Below are 21575 nucleotides of genomic sequence, written 5' to 3' on the forward strand. Positions count from 1 at the left end.
ATCACATGTTTAACCTCTGGGAAGTTCCTAAGAAACTTCCAGTTTCCTTTTATTATTTCTCTGATCCTTTTTTCATTGACTGAATTTTCCAACAAACATCCCAAAAAATTATTTTTTAATCCTCAGTTTTTTTTTTCACCTTATTCTCACATTTACTATGTTCACATACTAAATAACCATTTCTTTTATTTTTAAATTAATCCAATACATTATCCACTAGAAATCTAGGGTACCCCCTAGCATAACTTTTTTCTTTTATAGTTTCACATTCCACATTACAAAACTCTATATTATCTGTAAGCCTACTTATTCCAGAGCACTGGCTTTTGACAATATTCTTCTTCAGTTTAGGCTGACGCATACTATTAAAGTGAAAGGAGGCATTTTTTTAAAAATCTTAACATTTAACCTATCTCTACACTTATATACAGTTAAATCTAAAAAAAATAATACTTTCCATACTTACTTTAAAGTTAAATCTTAAATAATCAATAATACTATTTAAATACATAATGGGGTGGTGATGGGTGCTGCATTGGCACCTAGTTATGCTAATTTATTTATGACTGGCTGGGAGAAGGAATTTGTTTAGAAGTTGGAATTTTTTAAATATTTGGTTTTGACTAAATGTTTTATTGATGATTTATTCTATTTAGGGAAAGGCACTATGGAAGAATTGAATTGTTTTATGTATTTAAATAATGTTACTGATTATTTAAGATTTACCCTTCAAGTAAGTATGGAAAGTATTAATTTGTTAGACTTAACTGTATATAAGTGTAGAGATAAGTTAAATGTTCAGATTTTTAAAAAATATGTACAAAGCAATAGCTTATTTCACTTTAATAGTATGCATCAGCCTAATCTGAAGAAAAATATTGTCAAAAGCCAATTCTCTAGAATAAGCAGGCTTACAGATGATACAGAATTTTTTTAATGTGGAATGCAAAACTATGAAAGAAACTTTTTATGATAGGGGTACCCTAGATCTGTAGTGGATAATTCATTGGATGAATTTAAAAATAAAAGAAATGATATCTTAGTATGTGAACATGGTTAACATCAGAATAAGGTAAAAAACTGAGGATTTAAAAAGTTTTTTCTTTGCCATTTTTGTTGGAAAATTTAATCGATGAAAAGGGGATCACAGAAATAAAAGAAAATTGTAAGTTTCTTATAAACTTCCCACAGGTTAAAAATTTGATAGGAGAAGAGACCCTTTTTGTATTTAAAATAGGAAAGAATTAAAAGGAACATTTTTTATAGAAAAAATAACAATGCTAGTGATTTGTCTCCCAATAATTTGAATATGTCCACAAATGGGATGTTTAAATTTGCCAGTTGTAATTACTGCAAGCACAAATTAGAAAGGAAAAAGGTGCAAGTATTGTCAAGGAATTTTGATATAGGTTTTAATGAATAAATATATATGTAGATCTAAGTATGTGGTATATATTGCTCTATGTGGGCTTTGTACAGCTTTTTATATTGGGAGAACAGTGAGTGATAGAATTTCAAATGAGAGTTTTTGAGCATCTACGTGCTGCTGAAAAATCAGACTTCAGTTATGCTTTAGCTACACATCTATTTAAGTGCCATATGAATGCTAAAGAAAAATTTTTTTTTTTAATTTTCTGTTATTAAACAGGTACCAAATTATGAAAACAGATCTGATGCTGATGGAGAGTTGGATTGGAAGGAATATTGTTGGCAAATTAGGTTCAATGTCTGCAATTTTCCTGGTATAAATGATAGAGAAAATTACAAAATAGTGCTGATGAGGAAAGGGTTAACTCACTGACTAGTTTCTATCATATGAGTATTTGGAGATTTATTTAAAAGGATTTTAGTAATGTAAAGGTGCCCGATGAAGTTCTAGGTACAGAATAAAAGCACTTACCACTGTTTAATAAAGTAATGATTTGTTTTTAGTTATTGGTAATTTTTTTATGTTTTTTATACTATTTTGATTAATGGCTTGAGAGTTTGCACAGCTTTTGATATGATAGAAGTCTTGTACAGTATGTTGTAGTTATTCATTTTTCTTGTTGCTTTACTTCCCAGATAACCACTGAATAAAGGACACAACCGAGTTGGACAACCTCAATTACAATAAATAGGTAACTAAGTACATAGACAGATAAACAAGATAGATAGACGGATGGATGAATAGATAGGCTAGATAGAGAGAGAGAGAGATGGGTGCATAGCTAGATACAGAAATAAATGCTGTATTTTGCTTTGCAGAACTTAAAGTACAGTGGTGAGCTCCAGGACTATAACTAGAAAGAGGTCTTGTTGTATCCTAACTTAAATTATAACATTGAAAAAAACAGCTGACATAATGAGAAATGGAGAAAGGAGAGAATATTTAGATAAAACCTACTTAATAAATCTGAAGCAGGATGTGGATGCTTATTGTACACTACTTTGTTTGTGTGTCTCTTACTGCTGATTTAAACAGGAGTGTTCTAACTCCAGCATATGTTTTGTGTTAGCAATCTGTAGTTATATGGTTAACAGAAGTTGTACCAGCTCCACTGGCAGATGGGATAAAGCCCTGACTATGACTTCACTGACCAGAGTCCAGTTAGCACCTCTAACTCTGGAGAATCTGGCCAGGAAAGATAAAGGAATGAAATGTCAGAGCCTATTTGGCTGTGTGTGTGTGTGTGTGTGTCTTTGGTGGAGACAGGAGAGCATCATAGGGTCTTGTCTTTGAAAGCAAGTACACTGAAGGATTGGCTCTCACTTATACCAAATTGACACTATGATTTGGTCATGGAATCCAAAGTCTAGGGCTTAAGGGAAAAAATATCATTCCCCATTATAGATAATGGTACCACATCCACCATTTGACAAATGGGCTGTATGTCTCTAGTCTTCTGGAACAACAAATGGTGTAATTTAGCAAAATGGGTCAGAGGTTTGATGGTCCACCAGGACATCATAAAAAATGTGGACAACAGAGATTATGACACACACAGTTGCATAATGGTTAAGGTCTTCACCTCCCATGTACAAGGATCGATCCTGACCTCTGGCTAATGCCTGTGTGGCGTTTGTATGTTCTCCCTGTGACCCTGTGAGGTTCCTCCTACCTCCCCAAAAACATACTGGATGTTTCCACCACAGACTCACCCAGGAATGGAGTTGTGGGCAGCAGTACAGGCTCTAGAGATAGTGCTCATCTTTGGGCATCAACTGTGATGCACGGTATCCTCTAGATAGGAGAACATGGATCACAGACTGCAGATAGTGCCAACAGATACCCAGTTGATGGTGTAAAGATTGGCTCAAGGTGATTTGGGCATGTTGACTAATGTCTTCAAAACAGAAGTTATGATGTAGGATTAACCTAGCAATTTTATCCAGCTTATTATACTATAAACTATAAACAGAATACGCTCTATGAAGCATGGGCAGCAAACTGATTTCCCAGACAATGACAATGTATGCCATGCACTTCATCCTGTCTCCACAAAGTTTTACCTAGCACATTTTCAATAATGTATCCCATTATTTTACACTACTGATCTTCCTGCATCAGATGGCTTGTATAGCCGTTAGACAAACTCTTGATGCTTTTTTTCAGATCAATAAATGTTGACCCGCCATATGTACTAATTCATTAGTACCTGTTTTCTACTGCTTTTAGATCCTACAGTAATATCCTCAGTGGCGATGTCCACTTCAATTGGGTGTTTTATGTCTCATTAAAACAATTTCCTACAAATTCTGTTGTTTCTCTTTCACACATTATACCTAGCATGCAATAGCAGCATAATAGGTGAAAGAGGCCCAACTAAATTCTTAGGAAACTGTCTTGATGAGTCTTTAGAAGATTCACACCCAGGAGAGGTAAGATTGTTAGGCAAACTCATTGCAGAAACAGGGACAATCTTAACCACTAGTGTATGGCATCCATCAAGCAAATGGCAATTCGGCAACATCCAGTTGAGGTGGGGTATCACCACTAGGGCTATTATTGTAGAAACAGTAGTAGAGAGATTCACATATTAATGAATTAGTGCAAATGGTTTGTCATCATTTAACTAACAGTTGCAGCATTATAGGGCTTTAAAGAGACAGAAAAATAATTCACTGCTAAACGTAGCTTTAGTGGAAAAATACAAGAAACGCCAAGTGATTAATTAAACTGTCTTGTCTGACTTGCAGTTTCTATAGCAATTGTTGCTCTGTTCATACCTTGATTATATTTTTACTGAATTATTTGACTTAATGTGCTATAAATAGCAGTAGTAAAGATAGTGTATTTCTCAAAATGTACCTTCAGTCTTGTGCTGAGATTTTCTTCTTTGTTACTGTTCTTCTGTTCTTTTTAATCTATAGTCCTATACCATGCTGAGCTTGTATTTCTATTACATTGTGTTGATATTGTGAAAACTAACTAAATATTTGTTTTCCTTATGCATTCACGATGTGTAAATTACATTACTGTGTATTTTGTTAAGGGAAAGGACATGTCTGCATGTGTGCACCACCATACCTTGAAAGTATTTTAAGCAAGGTACTTCTAATTCATTGGATTAAAGTCATGCAGAATTCATCATTTCATGAAAAACTAGTAGTTAAAGCACTTTTAATTTCCATTTTTTTATTAGCAGATTGTATTACTCTAAGATTAAAGACATAATTTACCTTTCTGCAGAAAAACTGCAAAAATGATTTTGAAAACACTAGGCAATATTAAATGCTTATTGAGTTGTACGAGTAAGCACTGACTATTAGAATTTAGTTTTTGAAGACTTACCTGTGTTTATACAGATATAATATAAACCCTGCAATAATCAGGGCTATAAAAGGCACTAGAATTGCAGCTGCGACAGAGCTGCTGTTTGATGTAAAATGATGCCCTATCAAGTCTGTTTCTCCATCTTGACTCCGCATATCTGAAATAAAGCAAATGATGTTTAGGTTAGAAAACCTTTTTTTAAAAAAAATAAATAAAAATTCAATTAGCAATAGCAATCCTAATCTGCAGTTTTTCCCTACTTATAAAAGCATTCATTTCACAGCATTATACACATTCAGTCAGGTACTGCATACATGTTACATTAAGGGGCCAGATTCCCAAACAGGGACAGAGAAGTGCAGCTCCTTTACTGAAATCAGTCCCCCTAATTCATACAAGTAGGCATGGGCTCTTACATGACAGCAGGAGTAGTGGGAAGAGGCACATTATCACTAAGTGAATCTCAAGATGTGATTGCTGTCCTAAGAGTGTATTTACACCCAAACATAGTTCATGCCAGTCCACAACATTCCCAGTAAATTAACTACATTATGCATGTATTCTGGTGCTTAAATGTGTTAGAATGTAATTTAATGACTTCTATGTACAAAAGTGATTAGTATAGCATATAGAAAATCTAAGAGATGGATAGAAACATCATCAAAACAGTTTTAATAGAGTATATAACACAAAAATGGAAGTGGAGTCAAATATAACATTACATCTCACATCTCATGAAAGAATGTATTTATTTACTTATTTACATTTTTTTTTTGTATTTAAAATGTTGATTACCTGGGTAGCACACTGATATAGCCCAGGTCCATGTATCACACAAACTAGAAGGCAGTATAATTTACGATGAACATTGAACAAGCTGGAGAAGCATCTTTAATAAGATACAATTTTGTACCTGTGAGCTGATCATTACTAATACATAATAAATAATAAATAATACCAAACATGGAAGGCTGACTGATGACAGTCTATCACAACAACACTCACAGATCTAAAAATAAATAATACAGATTAATTCTCATCAGATAACACCTAGTTTGCATGGAGGGTGAGGAAATTGCAGTGCAGCAGGATGACTAGACAGACAATAAACGATAACAATAGGTGGAAGGTACACTCTGTGACATGAAAATTAAACAGCAGGACCAACACATGGACAGCAAAGTGTGCTGAGCATAATACATGTAGTTAAAAACTCAAGCAAAGAAAAACAGGGATAAACAGAAAAGAAAAAGGGATGCATGTATAAATAAAGGGTTCCCCTTCATATGACTGAATTAAAATAAGCCTGAAACTCATAAGCCTGAAAACAAAAGCCTGGAAAGTCAAAAGCCTGAAAAGTCAAAAGCCTGAAAAGTCAAAAGCCTGAAACTCAAAAGACTGAAAACACAAAAAATACATATACTGACTTTAAACAACAGAAACCATATTAATTTCCAATAAGTGTAATCTCAGAGTTGGTATATTTAAGTAGCAGGGGGTGTGAGGGGCTTTCCCCCCACAATGGGGTGCATGGGGGCTTACCCCCCTGCTTATACTTAGTGGAAATGAATATGGTTTCTGTTGTTTAAAGTCGGTATATGTATTTTTTGTGTTTTCGGGTTTTTGAGTTTCAGGCTTTTGTAGTTTCAGTCATTTGAAGGGGAACCAAATAAAGGTACATTGAGGACTATACATATACAGACATTTGACATATTTTTTGATTAAGCATACCTGCTAAAGACAGACATTTATACAAAATATTCCACCTAGAAATAATGGTGAAATCCATGTTTTCCTCTACTTTTAATATAAAGCTGCTTGAAATAAAAATCAGCATGGACACTGCAGCATTGCCACCCAGATGACTATTTGATAAGCTCTCAACTGCTGAGAAAGCTCAGTGCTTTAAGGTTTTCATTATAAAAAATAGCTTTATTTCAAAAGAAAAATTGCAGATTTGGCAGTTTAGATGAAAATGTGGTAACCAAAGAAAAGATCAAGTTAAAAATTAAATATTCTCACTGTAAGCATCCTAGAGCCCCTGATACCAAAACAATTTTAATGTTTATATTTGCTATAGGTGAGGTGATGTTCCTAGCTAAGAGTTGTTCAGGAGGAATGAGATTGTCAAATAAGGCATATACTTAAGGTGCAAATGATGAAACAAACAAGTCTTTGTGGATGACCCCATTCCCTTCCTAATTTCAAAAGGCTAAAAATGTTCACTGTGCTGAGCAGATCAAATATAAACTGACAGAAAATGTTTTAAAAGTCAAGCTCATCACATTGCCAGCATAGGTTCATAGGTGATTACTATGCTAATGGCCCTGGAGCCTTTACAAGGCTAGCTCATAGGATTACCCTGGCATTGTGCACCCAACCTTAGTTCCCAGTGCCTCTGTTGAGTATACCCACTGGTGTGATCTCTGGGGTGAATTTTCTATTTCCCATCCACTCATCTAGATTTCTCTTGAAGAGACTCAGTGAGGTGGCCTGTTTGACATGTATGGGAAGTCTATTCCATAGCATTGGCAGTCTCTGGGTTATGAACCTGTCCCTCCAGAATGTTCTGTTGATTGTGGTAATGAGGTCGAGGTCTCTGGAGCATGTGGTGTGGAGGGATTGGGATTTCTTTAGATGTAGCATTTCTAACAGAGCTGGGTCAGACATGGCTTTGTTAGTCAAGCAGAGATTGCCACTAAGTAGGTGATATGAGACAGAGAATAGTTGGAGTTTGTTGAGTCTGTCCATATAGGACAAGTGTTTAAGGCCTAGGATCCTTTTTGTGAGGTACTTTTGCGGCCTCTCCCATTGTTGCAGGTGCCTAGTGAAGTACATGCCAAATGGGGCATTGCACTCAATGATTGGCCTAATGAGGGAAGAGTAGAGGGAGACAATGACCTCTTTCTTCCTGGATGCAAAACCCTTAGTAATGAGATGTGCCACATAGAAGGACTTTCTGACCACAGAGTCAATGTGATGGTCAAAAGAGAGGTTGCTGTCAACCTGTGTTCCCAGATCTCTTATAATGCCTTCTGTGTTCAGTGGACTACCATTGATGTGGTAATTCATGGGAAATGGGTTTTTCCCAAAGGGGATGATGACACATTTTTTGGCATTGAGCTTAAGGCCATGGTTCTGACACCAGTCGCTGGTCTCAGTAAGGCCTTTCTGTAGGATGTGAACATCACTTGGGGAGTTAATAATGGCTCCCAACTTGCAATCATCTGCGAACTTTGTCAGCTAGAGTCCCTTTGTGTTGGCCTGGACTTCTGAGAAGTAGATACCAAACAGGATAGGACCCAGGACCGATCCCTGTGGGACTCCACTCGTGAGTGGTCAGCAGTCTGACTTGGAGTCAGCTACTTTCACACTGCGGGTTCTATCTGTGCGCCAGTTTGCAATCCACCTAGTGATATAGGGGTTGATGCTTAGCTTAGTGAGTTTTTCTATGATTCCTGAATGCGGAATGGTATCAAAGGCCTTGGCCAGATCAAGGCTGTATGAGCCACCTTGCCTTCATCCACAGCTCTGGTGACTGACTCAAAGAAGTTGACCAAGTTGAGCAGGCATGATCTACGCTTCACAAAACCAAACTGTGTGGGATCCAGAGTTTGGAGATTCCCTATATTCTTCCTTATTAGGTCCATGATGATGCGTTCCATATCTTTGCATATCAGACTTGTCAGGCTAATGGGGCGATAGTTCCCAGGGTCTGTAGTTACTCCTCCTTTGTGGAGAGGGATGACTATAGCAGTGCACCATTCGGTAGGGACAAAGCCTGAGGCGAGGCTGTGATTAAACAGGACACATAGGTGAGCCAGTTCACTCTGTATTTCATGCAGAATAGAGCCAGGGATATTGTCAGGTCCAATAGAAGCTGTATTCTTGGCCTTGGACACTGCTGCTTTAACCTGTGCAGCAGTAATACTGGGTGCCTGGCAATTTACTGGTATTGTGATTGGTCCTTTGGGGGGGAGTGAGGGGTGGAGTTGGCACTGAATCTGTCGGCCAGTATATTGGTAATATCTGTTGGCTCAGTATAGGAGATACCATTGCATAGTAGCTCAGAGCAAATCTGGGTATTGCCTTGGGGATTCTTTACATAACTATAGAAGGCCTTGTGGTTTTCTTTACTATCTGCTGCAATTCTGTTTTCATAGATAGCTTTAGAGGATTTGATGAGAGATCTTAACCTTTTGTTGAGGCTGATAAGGGAGTTTTTCCAGTCTTGGAACTTAACCTTATTCCACATCAGTTTCCTTCTTCTGTTGTAGAGTTTGCTTATGGCAGGGAACCACTAGACTGGCTACCTTTTTTTGGAGGAGAGTGTCTTGGTTCTATTGGGTATGGTGAGATCCATGCATTTATGCATGTGTTTGTACAGTGCATTGGTGTATGGTTTGGTGGTCATGCAACTATTCACCATTTGCATGGGTGCCATGAAGTTAGCCACCTCTGTTTTTAGGAGCCCAAAGTTAGCTTTGGAGAAGTTTTTCATGGTGGTTATGTTTGTGGGGGTGGGGTGGGAGGGATGTGGATTTCAAGGTGATTAGTTTGTGGTCGGATATAACCAGGGAGGAGTTGACTATCAGTGTAGAGCAATGGTCACCCAGGTCAAAGATGCTGCTACCTCTAGTGGAGGTAAGAATGAGCTGGCCCAGGGCATTGGAATTAATGAATTCCGGGAAATGTTGGGCAAGTGTATTGGTATATGAGTAGTTTTCCCAGTTAATGGAGGGGTAGTTAAAGTTGCCCAGTAAGATAGTGTTAGATTGGACCCTAATATTCTCCAGGGTGCTGAGGAACATGGAGTGTGAGTCTTGGGACATGGTTGGGGACCTATAACAGGCTACAACCTGAAGCGCTGTCTTTCCCAATGTTATCTGCACCTGAAGTATCTCAGATGCGTTTTGTTGGGCCACCAGTCTGGAGGTGTGCAAATTCTTTATGAATATGGAAATACCACCACCTTTGGAGCTTCGGTCCAAGTTTTGGGGCCGAAAGGTGTGGAATGAGTTATAGCCTGGTAGTGCTGGGGTGCTTTCTGCTGCCTTGAACCAGGTCTCTGTTACAGCACAAATGTCGATGTTCTCCATTTTAAGGAGTGCTTTGAGTGAGTGCATTTTGAGAATTAGTCTTCTGGCGTTGACCCTCAGATTGCATTTGTTTGTAGCTGTTAAGATGGTAATTTATTTTTTGGAGCACTGCCTAAAAAAGGCACTATAGGGATGGCAAGAGCCTTGGCCAGTATCCGGAAGCCCAGGGGTGACAGATGCAGGCCATCTCTGGCAAAGCATCGAGGCCTGTCAATAGTGTCATCCCAGGCAGACAGATACTGGGATCTCCTTAGAATGACATCAGAAACTTAGCCAATTGTTGAAATCAATAATTTCTGCTTGTACTTTGGTATCATTCTGGGTGATGGTAGGATGCTGTTCAGGGCTAGGGTCATATCTGCCTGGGCTACATAATATGAGAGCTCCTCCATGTCTCTTTCCATGTAGTCCAGGGAGGTACATCTCAGGTCATTCACACACCACATGTACAATGACAGAGTCATATTTGTACCTGTTGTTGAGGGACCTGAGTGCGTGCATTACGTGGCAGATCCTAGCACCTGACAGGCAGCTGACTTGTTACTTTTTCTTTATTCAACCTAGTGAGTGGGACATCAGTGTGCCTCACTATCAAGTCACCTATAACTAGTGTGCTGGAATCTGCTAAGAAGTTTGAATAATTAAAGCTGATGAAGAGGATATGAAAATGCTCATAATATTACAACCAAGTACAAAGAAAAAAAATTGTATAAAACGACAAAGCAAAGGCCAGTACGGAAAAGTAGTCACTTCTCAAAATCAAACAAAGTTTTAATAAAACCACTTCTCTGAGAAGTGATTTTATTAAAACTCGGTTTGATTTTGAGAAGTAACTACTTTTTTCGGTATTGGCCTTTGCTTTGTCGTTTTATATGAAAATGTTTATAGTCAGTCTACAAAACTCATATTAGATCTGTGCAATACAGTGAATTCATGTAGTGTTCTGAGTGGAACATACAGATTAACATTCACAGCACTGCACTGCACAATGACTGTTTCCAACATCACAAAGTATTCTGTAATTCACCATTAACAACCTATCTTTGTTCATCTGTTCCATTTAGATACGATTATGAGTCATTTAGTGACAATGTACTACAGTAACTTGTCTATCAACAGCCAACCATAATCAGTCTAAATGTACACAGCTGTGAACAGTGTCTGATATGTGACATGTCAGCTCTTAGAAGTACAGGTGGGACTGCTGTTATTTCATGACTACACTTGAGGTAACTTGCATTTCAACAAGCTCATAAAAACTCCTTTTTCAGGTGTCAGTTATAGGTATACGAGTACTCCAACCCAGTACTCTGTAGGGAAGAACAGATGACCTAGGCTAGATACTACCTGTCAGTCATTCATTGATTGCATATATCTGTTAAGTGACCACAACATGAATAGTATTTATATCTTGTATGATCAGATGCAAAAAACATAGGGTACCAATACATAAAATAGCTACCTAAGCCAAAGACGATCACAAGGCTTTTTTTAGTAATGCTTGTAATCTCAAAAGCACAACACAGCAATGCACTGTGCTGATTGTGAATTATGTTATCTACACTGAGGCTGAAGATATAGCAAACCTACTGGCTGATCTCTCCCTCAAGATATAACTGAAACTGTCTTAACTCCAGCTAACACAAAAGACAAAGTCCTTTGTGTGCTATCAAAAGCTAAAAACAGTGCATCGACGGGCCCTGATAATACTCTTGGATGCATCTTAAATGGCATGAAGCACCTCATACCTCACATAGCTTGACCTGGCCAAAGCTTTTACTAACACTTAGACGTAGTAGAAAAGCCAAATAAATAGAGTGTAAACCCCTTTGTCATTCACTGGGTGGCTAACTGGTTCACAGATAGGATGCAGGAAAGCAAAATGAGAAAGCTACCTCCACAGACAAACTAGTCACCAGTAGAGTTCTCCAGGCTCTGTGCTGGGACCTCTCCTGTTTGCCATCTACTTTTCTGAAGTAAAAGCCATTACCAAGGGCTCTGGCTGACTAACTCTGCAGATGAATGTAAGCTAGTAGCAGTCACTGAATCCCTAAATGACTTAACCATACTGAAAGAAGATATATCCCAAATAAATAACTAGTGCCAAAATCAAGGACTAAACCTAAATGCAAAAAATGCATTATTGTGTCCTTTCAGAGGTCATTTACCTAACGGGGCTGCCACATTGACAAAATTCTCCAAAGAGTTGACCCAGTTGTTCAGGATTTGGGAACTTATTTGGACAGTGACCTAACATTTGACCAACATGTGTCCATTATTACAAGAGAGTCCTTCTACAATGCACAGCTTATAAAAAAAGGGATTGTGTCTAGAGCTAGGGATGTCATTGCCCCCACCTTTATTCAGTCAATTTTAGGCCAGTCATTGAATATAATACCCCCTTTGGCATGTACTGATCCAGGCACATGCAACACTGGGAGTCAAGGGCACCTGCCAGTAACCCTTGGTAAAATCAATGGTGGTAAGATACTTAACCCCACCAGCTGCTCTAGGGCCTCATCTGTCCTAGGCATGGGGTAAGCATTTGACTCTGTATGATTATTTAATTTCCTGTAGTCCACACAGAACCTGGTGCTGCCATCCTTATTTGGACCAGCATCACTGGGGAGGCCAAGGGACTGTTGGACTCTTGAATTACCCCTAGTTCCAACATCTCCTGTATCTCCTCCCTCAGAGTCTGTTTGACTCTCTCACACACCCTATAAGTGATTTGCCTAATAGGCCTCTGGGGTCCTGTATCCACCTGGTGCTGCACCAGGTGGGTGCACCCTAGTTTCCCAGTGAATATGTCCCCAGGCTCCTGTAACACTGCTCAGATTTCTCGAACCTGGGTAGGAGATAGCTGCTGGGACATTGCTACCCCTTACACTGAGGTGTCAGTCCAAGCCTCACTGATGAGATCAGTCACCAGATCTCCCTTAGACTCCTCCTGCAATCCACTGCAAATGCTCAACACAAGAGCCTCCCTATCATGGTAAGGTTTCATCATGTTAACATGGTACAATTTGTGCCCCTGCCTCCTGCCTAGCAGTTCTACCATGTAGTTAACATCGCTTACCTTTCTTACCACCTTGTAGGGTCCCTCCCAAGATGCGTGCAGCTTGTTGTGTCTGACAGGAATGAGAACCATTACCTGCTGCCCTACAGCATATTCTCTAGCTCGAGCATTCCTGTCATACCATACCTTATTCTGTTGTTGGGCTTATGCCAGGTTCTCCTGGGCCAAGCCCATGAGTTCCCTAAGCCTTGTTCTGAGGTTAAGGACATATGGCACAACACACTCTTTGTGAGGTTCACACTGACCTTCCCACTCATCTCAAATTAAATCTAGAGGACCCTCACCCTATGCCCATACAACAACTCAAAGTGTGAAAAACCTGTGGATTCCTGGGGAACCTCTCTGCAAGCAAATAACAGATGGGGCAAATATTTGTCCCACTCCCACTTAAACTTGTCTGCAAATGCCCGTAGCATAGACTTGAGTGAAGAGTTTAACCTCTCAAAAAGACCATTAGTCTGAGGATGGTATGGGGTGGTCTTCAGGTGCTTCATCCCACAGCAATTCCACAGACAAGCCAGCAGGTCTGACATTAAATTGGCACCTCTGTCAGTCAGTATTTTTTTTGGGAAACCTACCCTGCTGAAAATCTCTAACAAAGCATTTGCCACCTTTTCTGCCTCAATAGAGGACAAAACCACTGTTCAGGGTATCTTGTAGCATAATCTACTATCACTAGGATATACATTTTCCCTGTAGATCTTGGGGTACTCAGGGTCCCCACAATATCCTTAGCTACCCACTGAAATGGCTCCTCTATCACAGGCAATGGCATTAAAGGAGCTCTCACCGTGTCTCCTGACTTGCCTACCTTTTGGCGCTGCTCACAGGTCCTGCAGTATCCTGTTACATCTCTGGAAATTCCAGGCCAATAAAAGTTCTGCATAATACGTCTCTTTGTACATTTTATGCCTATATGACCTGTAAAGGGAATATCCTGGGCTATGGCTAGAAACACCAGGTGGTATGCTCTAGGTACTACCAACTGCTGTATACTCTCACCTTCCAGCTCTCCCTCGGGGGTCCACTCTCTATACAGTAATCCTTTGTCCCAGTACACAGATTCCCCCTTCCCTTGAGAATCAGGTGCCTCATTAGCTACCTGCCTCAGACCTTGTAATGTTGGGTCTGAGAGCTGAGCCTATCTCAACTCTCTCTTTGTAATCCTTCCCAACTCCCCCTCCACAGGAAGTCTGGCATCCTCTAACAGTGGTGCCTCATTGTCAGCCTGGGTACTACTACACACCTCCACCCTTGCAGTCACTCTGTCCAAGAGACCATCAGTACCCACAAGCAGCTGTGGCTCACCTTCAGTCTCACTGTTACAGCATAGCTCCCTCCCTAAAGGAACCACCTCATTAGTCCTGGCTGCAAGTATGCAGTCTGTCTGGGTCTCCCCCAGGCTGCCAGACCCACATGCTTGTTTCGAAGCCTGACTGCATGTAACTGCATTAACACAAAGTACTGAATCATCAAACTCCTTCCGTATCAGGACATCTTCAGGATGGCAGTCCGGTACCCCTGTTCTCCTAAGACAACCTACTACTGGCATTTTGGCTTCCCCACTTACTGGCTCTCTCACCTTTTGTTCCCCACCTTGCCTCCTTGGACATCTGTATGCCACATGACCCCATTTGTTGCATTCAAAACATTTAACCTTAGGTCCTAGATGTGTACCTGGACTTGTGGCTTCCCCTGATACTGGCATATTCTGTTGGGGCAGTCTGGACTGCCCACCATGGGTTCCTTTAAATCCATGAGCAGTACTTGGGGTCCCTTTCCTGTGCAGGGATGCCCTGCTTGCTAGGTATAGGTCTCCGTTCTTCCCCAACTTCTCTGAAGTAGCACATTGTATATCAGCTAACCAGATCCTCATGTCCTCAGACAAAGTGCTAAGGACTTGTTCCCTCACCAAAAGGTTTTCCAAAGTGGTGACCTGACATCCACTCACCCACCTATGAAAATAAGTGCTCAGTTCAGCAACATATTCACACACTTTCATCTGCCTTGCATCTATGCTCACAAAACCTTTTCCTATAAGTTTCAGGTGTTAGCTTAAAAAACTCTAACAAGCAATTCTTAAAAGCAGTATAATTAAAACAGTCAACGTCAGACATTGTGGACAAAACAGTTACAGCTTTATCATGGAGTAAGGGGGTCAGGAACCGTACCCAGAGCCTTTGGTCAACATCATACTGTTTACATACCCTCTCAAACATATGATTGAAACTAATAAAATTATCCCCCTCTGTAAACTGCAGAAGAAATTTACTGACCTTTTGTGCTTTTGGGGTCCAGTTACTCTCTTCCCCATTGCCTCCATGACTCCGGCGAAGAGTCAGCATCTCCTTTTAGTGCTGCCTATGCCTTTCCTTCTCGTCCGCTTTCAGGTGTAGCAGTTTCTCATTCTCCTTAGCCTGTAGATGTCACAGTCTCTCTGCTGCTTCTGTTTCCAAATACCTGGCCTCCAACTCAAGTCTCATTAGCTCCAGATGGATTTTTAAGTCCTCTGCAGAAAGGTTGAGCTGTCCATTCTCTGAGTGTTGTACGTCTCCACGGCCAGTTTGATCATCCTCCTGGTTGCTGTTTTCTGATACAGCTGTGACCAAAACTGCAATCATGTCTGCCTTAGTCAGATTTCCATGCACCAGTCCCCTAGCCTGGCACACCTCAGCCAGCTGGCTTCTTGTTAGCTTTCCATACTCCTCTGCTGACATGCTTGCCTGCTCTCCCTGACTAACTAAGCTAACAAAAGAAATAAAACGATTGCGATCTGAACTCTGAGTAATCACTGGATGGCTGATTTAGAGTACAAAAACACCTTCAGAGATCACTGTACACAAGCTACAAGAATTCACACTACCCACAACACTACAAGCCAACTGGTATTTGCCATCCGATTAATATGTGGTGTGGATATCCCACCACTGCCAAACAATTAATATGTGACTTCCGTGCACTGGTCCAGCAATCAAGGAGTCTCAGTCCTCACCACTAACACCAGTGAGGGGCATCCATATTGGGAAGGATAACAAATACACACACAGTAAAGTACAATTTCCCTTAAGAGCACATAGAGATCACAGTCAGTCTGGGGCTGGTTTCTCCCTTTCGCTCCAGATCCTCAATAAGACACCCCACTGGCACAGGTATAGGGTTTAGATCTCACCCTAGTGGTCAAGCTAAAATCTTCAGCACCCCCTCTGTCCAACCAGTGCTTCGTGTCCCTGCCTAAGTAGCTGATACACACACACACACACACACACACACACACACACACACACACACACACACACACACACACACACACACACACACACACACTCACTGAGATATCAGCTATATACAAACACACAGACACTATTGGGGAAGGCTGGCACAGGTTCTCCAGCTATGCCCCTTCTGTCCAGGCTATAAGGTAGTAATCATTGCCACCAACCACTAATATCAGCTACTAATAAGGTCCTTATCAAAAGGCGTCCAATTATTACTGTGCAATATTATTATCCAAGTGTGACTGAACGTCAAGGCTTATTAGACTGACTTGGTACAGTATCACTATACACATGCAATGTACTCTAGAGCTTAAATTATCTCTAATAAAACAGCCATGGTTGAAAGGTTTAAAAATATGTAATAATAAATAAGAACACAAGACAATACTTCTTACTATGCATTGATAGTAAAGAGTTCAGAGCTCACAGGAAAATGCTTAAAATAATACAGTAGAATAGTTCTGGCATCAATACAGAAAAACAATTAATCTAATCTTCCTATTGCCTAGCTATATCTAAGATAAAACACAGTTCTAAAATAAACTTACATATAGAGCAAAGGCAGAGTGCTGGTGATTCGGGATGTTCTCAAGACAAATGCAAAATGCTCCGAGTCTCTCTGTCCTTAAATTGATAACACAGTACCACTGACTCATTTCAGATTACATCATTATTTTCTGTTTCTTAAGCTAACAGAAGCTCAGAATGCAACAGCCCTTCTGATCTTGCACCTGGTCAGGAAGCTACAGCAATAAAAGATATTATACATGCAAATTCTAGCAATTAACTGTAGTCTCCAAACAAAAGCAAGAATTATTTTATCCAGACATCTTGGCTCTGGGTTTTGTGATCAATCCATTATACAATGCTTGACTTAGCTTTCCTACAGCAGAGTGCACTGTTGTTACATTTTTGCAGTTCCACATTTAACACCATTTTTTTCCATTTAAGAGAACAATGATGTGGCTTACATTAATATTTACAAATGACAAAATTATCTACAAAATCCTATCTAGCTAGGCTGGCAGCCTTCACATATCATCACACCATGCATTACTGGAGTATTCACACAGCGAATAGGGCATATGTAAGAACTCTAATTATCAAATTGTAAGACTGATATTAGGATCTGATTTTGCTAGTCAGCAATCAAATAATGTGAGACAGAGAACAAGATTGCTGTTAGCAAGTCTGCATTTGTACAAAGCTAAAAGGAACATTCACTATGTTTTTTTAATTAGACATGCCTAAGGTAGAGGCACCACATTCTAGATACATCAATACCAACATACTGTTTTAAATGAAATAGCACACCTCTTATTTTAATGATGTTTATTTTGCTCCGCAGTGAGAATACAACAATGGTAAATATACACAGTTCTCATAAGTGAATTTTGCAGCTTGTATTAATACTGTGAGTTAATACTGGGCAACATCAAGCATCAGTGATATTTTCTTGAACTGAATTTATCCTGCTGTGCAATATATCTTGTGAGCAGTGGAAGCTGCAGTGGACCATTAAAGAAAAGTGAGTATTGATTTGGTGAGCCACCAATCAAAATATTAAAGAAGCACAACTATACAGCACATAACACTGAAACAGAGATATACAAATTCCAGCAGTAGTCACCAAAGATTAGCAGTGGAAGAGAACCCTCAGCAAGAACATACATAATTCTTTTATTTACATGCACAATTCCCCTTTATAAAATGGCAGCAGGCTGTGTCAGCACAAAAACTTATCATAGGTGTGCTAGACAGACATGAGCACACATGCACACACACACACACACACACACACACACACACACACACACACACACACACACACACACACACACACACACACATATGAGCACTCACACATACACTCCCATGCTTTCACAAACACAAATACACATGATCACAAAAACACATAGACACACCATTTTTCTTCTCATTATAAAATCTAATATACAAATACTACCTTTCATAGATAAATTTAATTCTCAGTTCACCGTGACATGCTATATGCCACACGTGTATCTGTGACATGGCTCTGAGACATACCTCCCAACCATACTGATTTACTTGGTTTGTACCAAGTTTTAGGGTCCAAAGGGGTGCCATGATTCCTGAGTTGCAGCCTTTCAATTCTGATTTTTTTTCTTTTTCCCATTTTTTTTTTAATTTCACGCTGTTGGAGCTGCCATCATCACATGTGCGATGACGTCAGCTCCATCAGGGCTACCAGCCAGTCGGAATTGAGCTTCCAGCTGCAAATCTGCAAATGCGAGCGAGTGGGAAATTGGCTTGTTGTGGCGTTAACAGCTGAGAAAGCTTTACAGCACTCAAAGCTAACAGCCGGGAAATATGGGACTTAACACTCAGCATTGGGGACACAGGTAAGGGGTGTGTGTGTGTGTGTGTGTGTGTGTGTGTGTGTGTGTGTGTGTGTGTGTGTGTGTGTGTGTGTGTGTGTGCGTGTGTGTGTGTGTGTGTGTGTGTGTGTGTGTGTGCATGTGTGTGTGTAAATGCCCCCATGTAATACACCTGTTGGCTAGAGGGATTCAGGCTCAAACCCTGTACCTTTGGTACAGGGTAAAAAGATTCTATAGTCCCTAACCTCCACCATTTTTGAGCTTTGGCCAGTTGTGCTATGAGTTGACAGCTATGGTGAGAAGTGAACAGAAGTTTTTATTTCCCATTATTGGCTATGCTGTTTGTCCAGGTTGTTTGTGCTAAGAGTTGAGAGCTATGGTGAGTGAGAAGAAGTGAAAACTGAATTTGTATTCCCCCATTATTGGCTTTGTCCAGGCATTTTGTGCTAAGAGGTTGAGAGCTATGGTGAGAAGTGAGAACTGAATTCACTAAATGATAGCCATTAAGTTTCAGTCTTCCTATTTTTTAGGGAACTGCTGATTTGGCATAGTGATATGCTGCTCTGACTGTAGTGCATAGGGTCCTGGGTTCAAGACTTGCCAGTAAAATGCATGGTGGTAACACAAAATTTTATTCTAGCAACTTTCCATAATTATACAAGCAATGTTTAAAATGTGCCCCTGGTAAGTCCCTAGCCACCACCACTTGTGAGCTTTGTCCAGGTGTTTTGTTCTAAGAGTTGACAGCTATGGTGAGAAGTGAGAACTGAATTTGTATTCCCCCATTATTGGCATTGTTTGTTCAGGTTTTTTGTGCTAAGAGGTTGAGAGCTATGGTGAGAAGTGAGAACTGAATTCACTAAATGATAGCCATTAAGTTTCAGTCTTCCTTTTTTCAGTAAGCTGCTGATTTGGCATAGTGGTATGTTGCTCTGTCCCTAGTGCATAGGGTTCTGGGTTCAAGACTTGCCAGTGACATGCATGGTGGTACATTTTATTCTAGCAACTTTCCAAAATTATACAAGTAATGTTTAAAATGTGTCCCTGGTTTTTGACCTTTTACCCCCCCCCCCCCAAAAAAAAACTGATGTTAAAAATAAGTGCGAGAAGCTGTGCAAGATGCCTATGGCTTACACTACTGTCATTCTATTTACAGTGCGGGTGTGGAAGTAGACTTTTATGATGAAAATGTTCTGAATTGGGCAGTTTTGTCATTATTGGTTCATGCATTTTGTTTCATTGCCTACAGTACAGCCTACTGGAAAAATGTTCAAACAGTAAATTTAAAACGCGCTCTGTCTAACAAGTGTGCTGTATTATACAAGGAATATAACTTAATAAAGTCAGGAAGGTGTATCAAAGAAAAAAATGCATGCATGTTTCTTGTTTTGTGTGCAAGGAGCCAATGATTTGAAATCAGCCCAAAGGTAATTATTTATCCACCACTGGCCAGATGCCTTTTCTTTAGATGTGGTGTATGGGTTTCAATGCTGTTTCAATGAATGTGAGTTTCAAGGGCAGAGAAATTTTAATGCCCAGTCTATTTTCACTGTGGGACAGTATTGCTTTGTTTAGCAGATGTCTGTTAGTTTGTGCATTGTTGTGCTGCGAAATGTAAAAATAAAATCCAAATAATCATTGTTGAAGTAAAGCAGTATGCATACATTAGTGTTTATGGTAAATGGGACGAAATTGCCAGGTAATGAGACATTGGAATGGCTGCATGGGGACTCTGGTGCCATACTTTGGTTGTCTGTTCTTCAGTTTGCGTTTGACAGTTGGTATTCCACAATTCCATTGGCGTGGGTAGAGTTACATAATTATGCATGCAAATTAGATGTTAATCAGCGTACCTATTTTTTATGGGCCTTGTCCAGATTTTTGATGTTTTCAGGTTGAGAGATATGCTCTGAAAACATTGTTAGAATCTGACCAGTCTGTCTGAACTATACACCATACCCAATACCTTGCACTGTGGAAACTGGCTCAAGTTACTGTCATAAAATAGCATGCCTTAGTATATACCTTTCTGCCTCTGCTATACTGAGTATATTATTGGCTCATACCCAGAATGACTGTAACAGTAAAATCTAGAAGTACAGCCATTTTGTATTGCTGTTAAACCTATCCCAGAAGTATATTTCACTTTCGGCGATTTCAGAAACTATAGATCTCTTAATGATAAGTTACGTCAGTTGTGACTCTCCATGTCTGTGTGTGTGTGTGTGTGTGTGTGTGTGTGTGTGCGTGTGAGTCAGAGTTATAGCAGTAAGACTGCAGTGCCTGAGAAAATCTATGATCAGTGACAATACAGATATATAGAAAATCTATGATACAGCAGTAATCGTCATTCATTTAAAGTTCTCAATACTTCAGAATGTTTTTGTAGGATAGAAATACTACAACTTACAGTCATATATTTACTATCTGCATGTGCTTGGTATGATTCAGTCAGTATATCACTGGCACTGACAAGTGACAGCTGACACTTCACTTCTTTCTCAGTGTCACAAGTCACCTGCCAAGTGAAACAAACAACAGCAATTAGTATGATACCACATACGTCTATTTTTCTGTTTATTGCCTGCTAGACATGCTATACATTCGGTCATTTTCAGAAATACCACTATCTTTGTGTGACCCTTCGCTGCCCCCCCATATGTCTGGCAGTGTGCAAGTCACTGATTATTAGAGCTATTATATTGCTATTGTTAGTATCACTTGCAAACATGTACTGCTGCATTACCCAGGGATGTTCTGCAGGTACCTTTCTTGCACTCCTGAATATAAAGCCCATTCATGCTGCAATACATTCTTGCTGCATATCTTCATTTCAATGTGCCATTGTGTCATCCAGCATATGTCCATGATCTCAGCAACTCTAAGGAATTTTTGATACTGTTCATAAGCTCTGCATGAATGCTGCTTACCAACCTAGACATTTAGAGTGACTTAGTAGTTAGTTCTGTTACCACTTTTAAGTTGCTGGTTTCCTGGCTCACTCAT

General features: G+C 39.8%; 1 protein-coding gene across 1 annotated transcript in view; it reads right to left on the minus strand.

Annotated features, from left to right (window-relative positions):
• Positions 1-21575, minus strand: part of LOC122792225 (CUB and sushi domain-containing protein 1-like) — a 3080606-nt gene that overhangs the window by 60105 nt on the left and 2998926 nt on the right. Inside the window, exon 64 of the mRNA XM_044059969.1 lies at positions 4775-4913. Within this exon, the coding sequence (XP_043915904.1) occupies positions 4775-4913 (139 nt within the window). The remainder of the gene's footprint in view (positions 1-4774; positions 4914-21575) is intronic.

Source organism: Protopterus annectens, chromosome 1.part2 (assembly GCF_019279795.1).
Source record: "Protopterus annectens isolate FY-2018-M chromosome 1.part2, PAN1.0, whole genome shotgun sequence".
NCBI classification, from domain to species: domain Eukaryota; kingdom Metazoa; phylum Chordata; order Ceratodontiformes; family Protopteridae; genus Protopterus; species Protopterus annectens.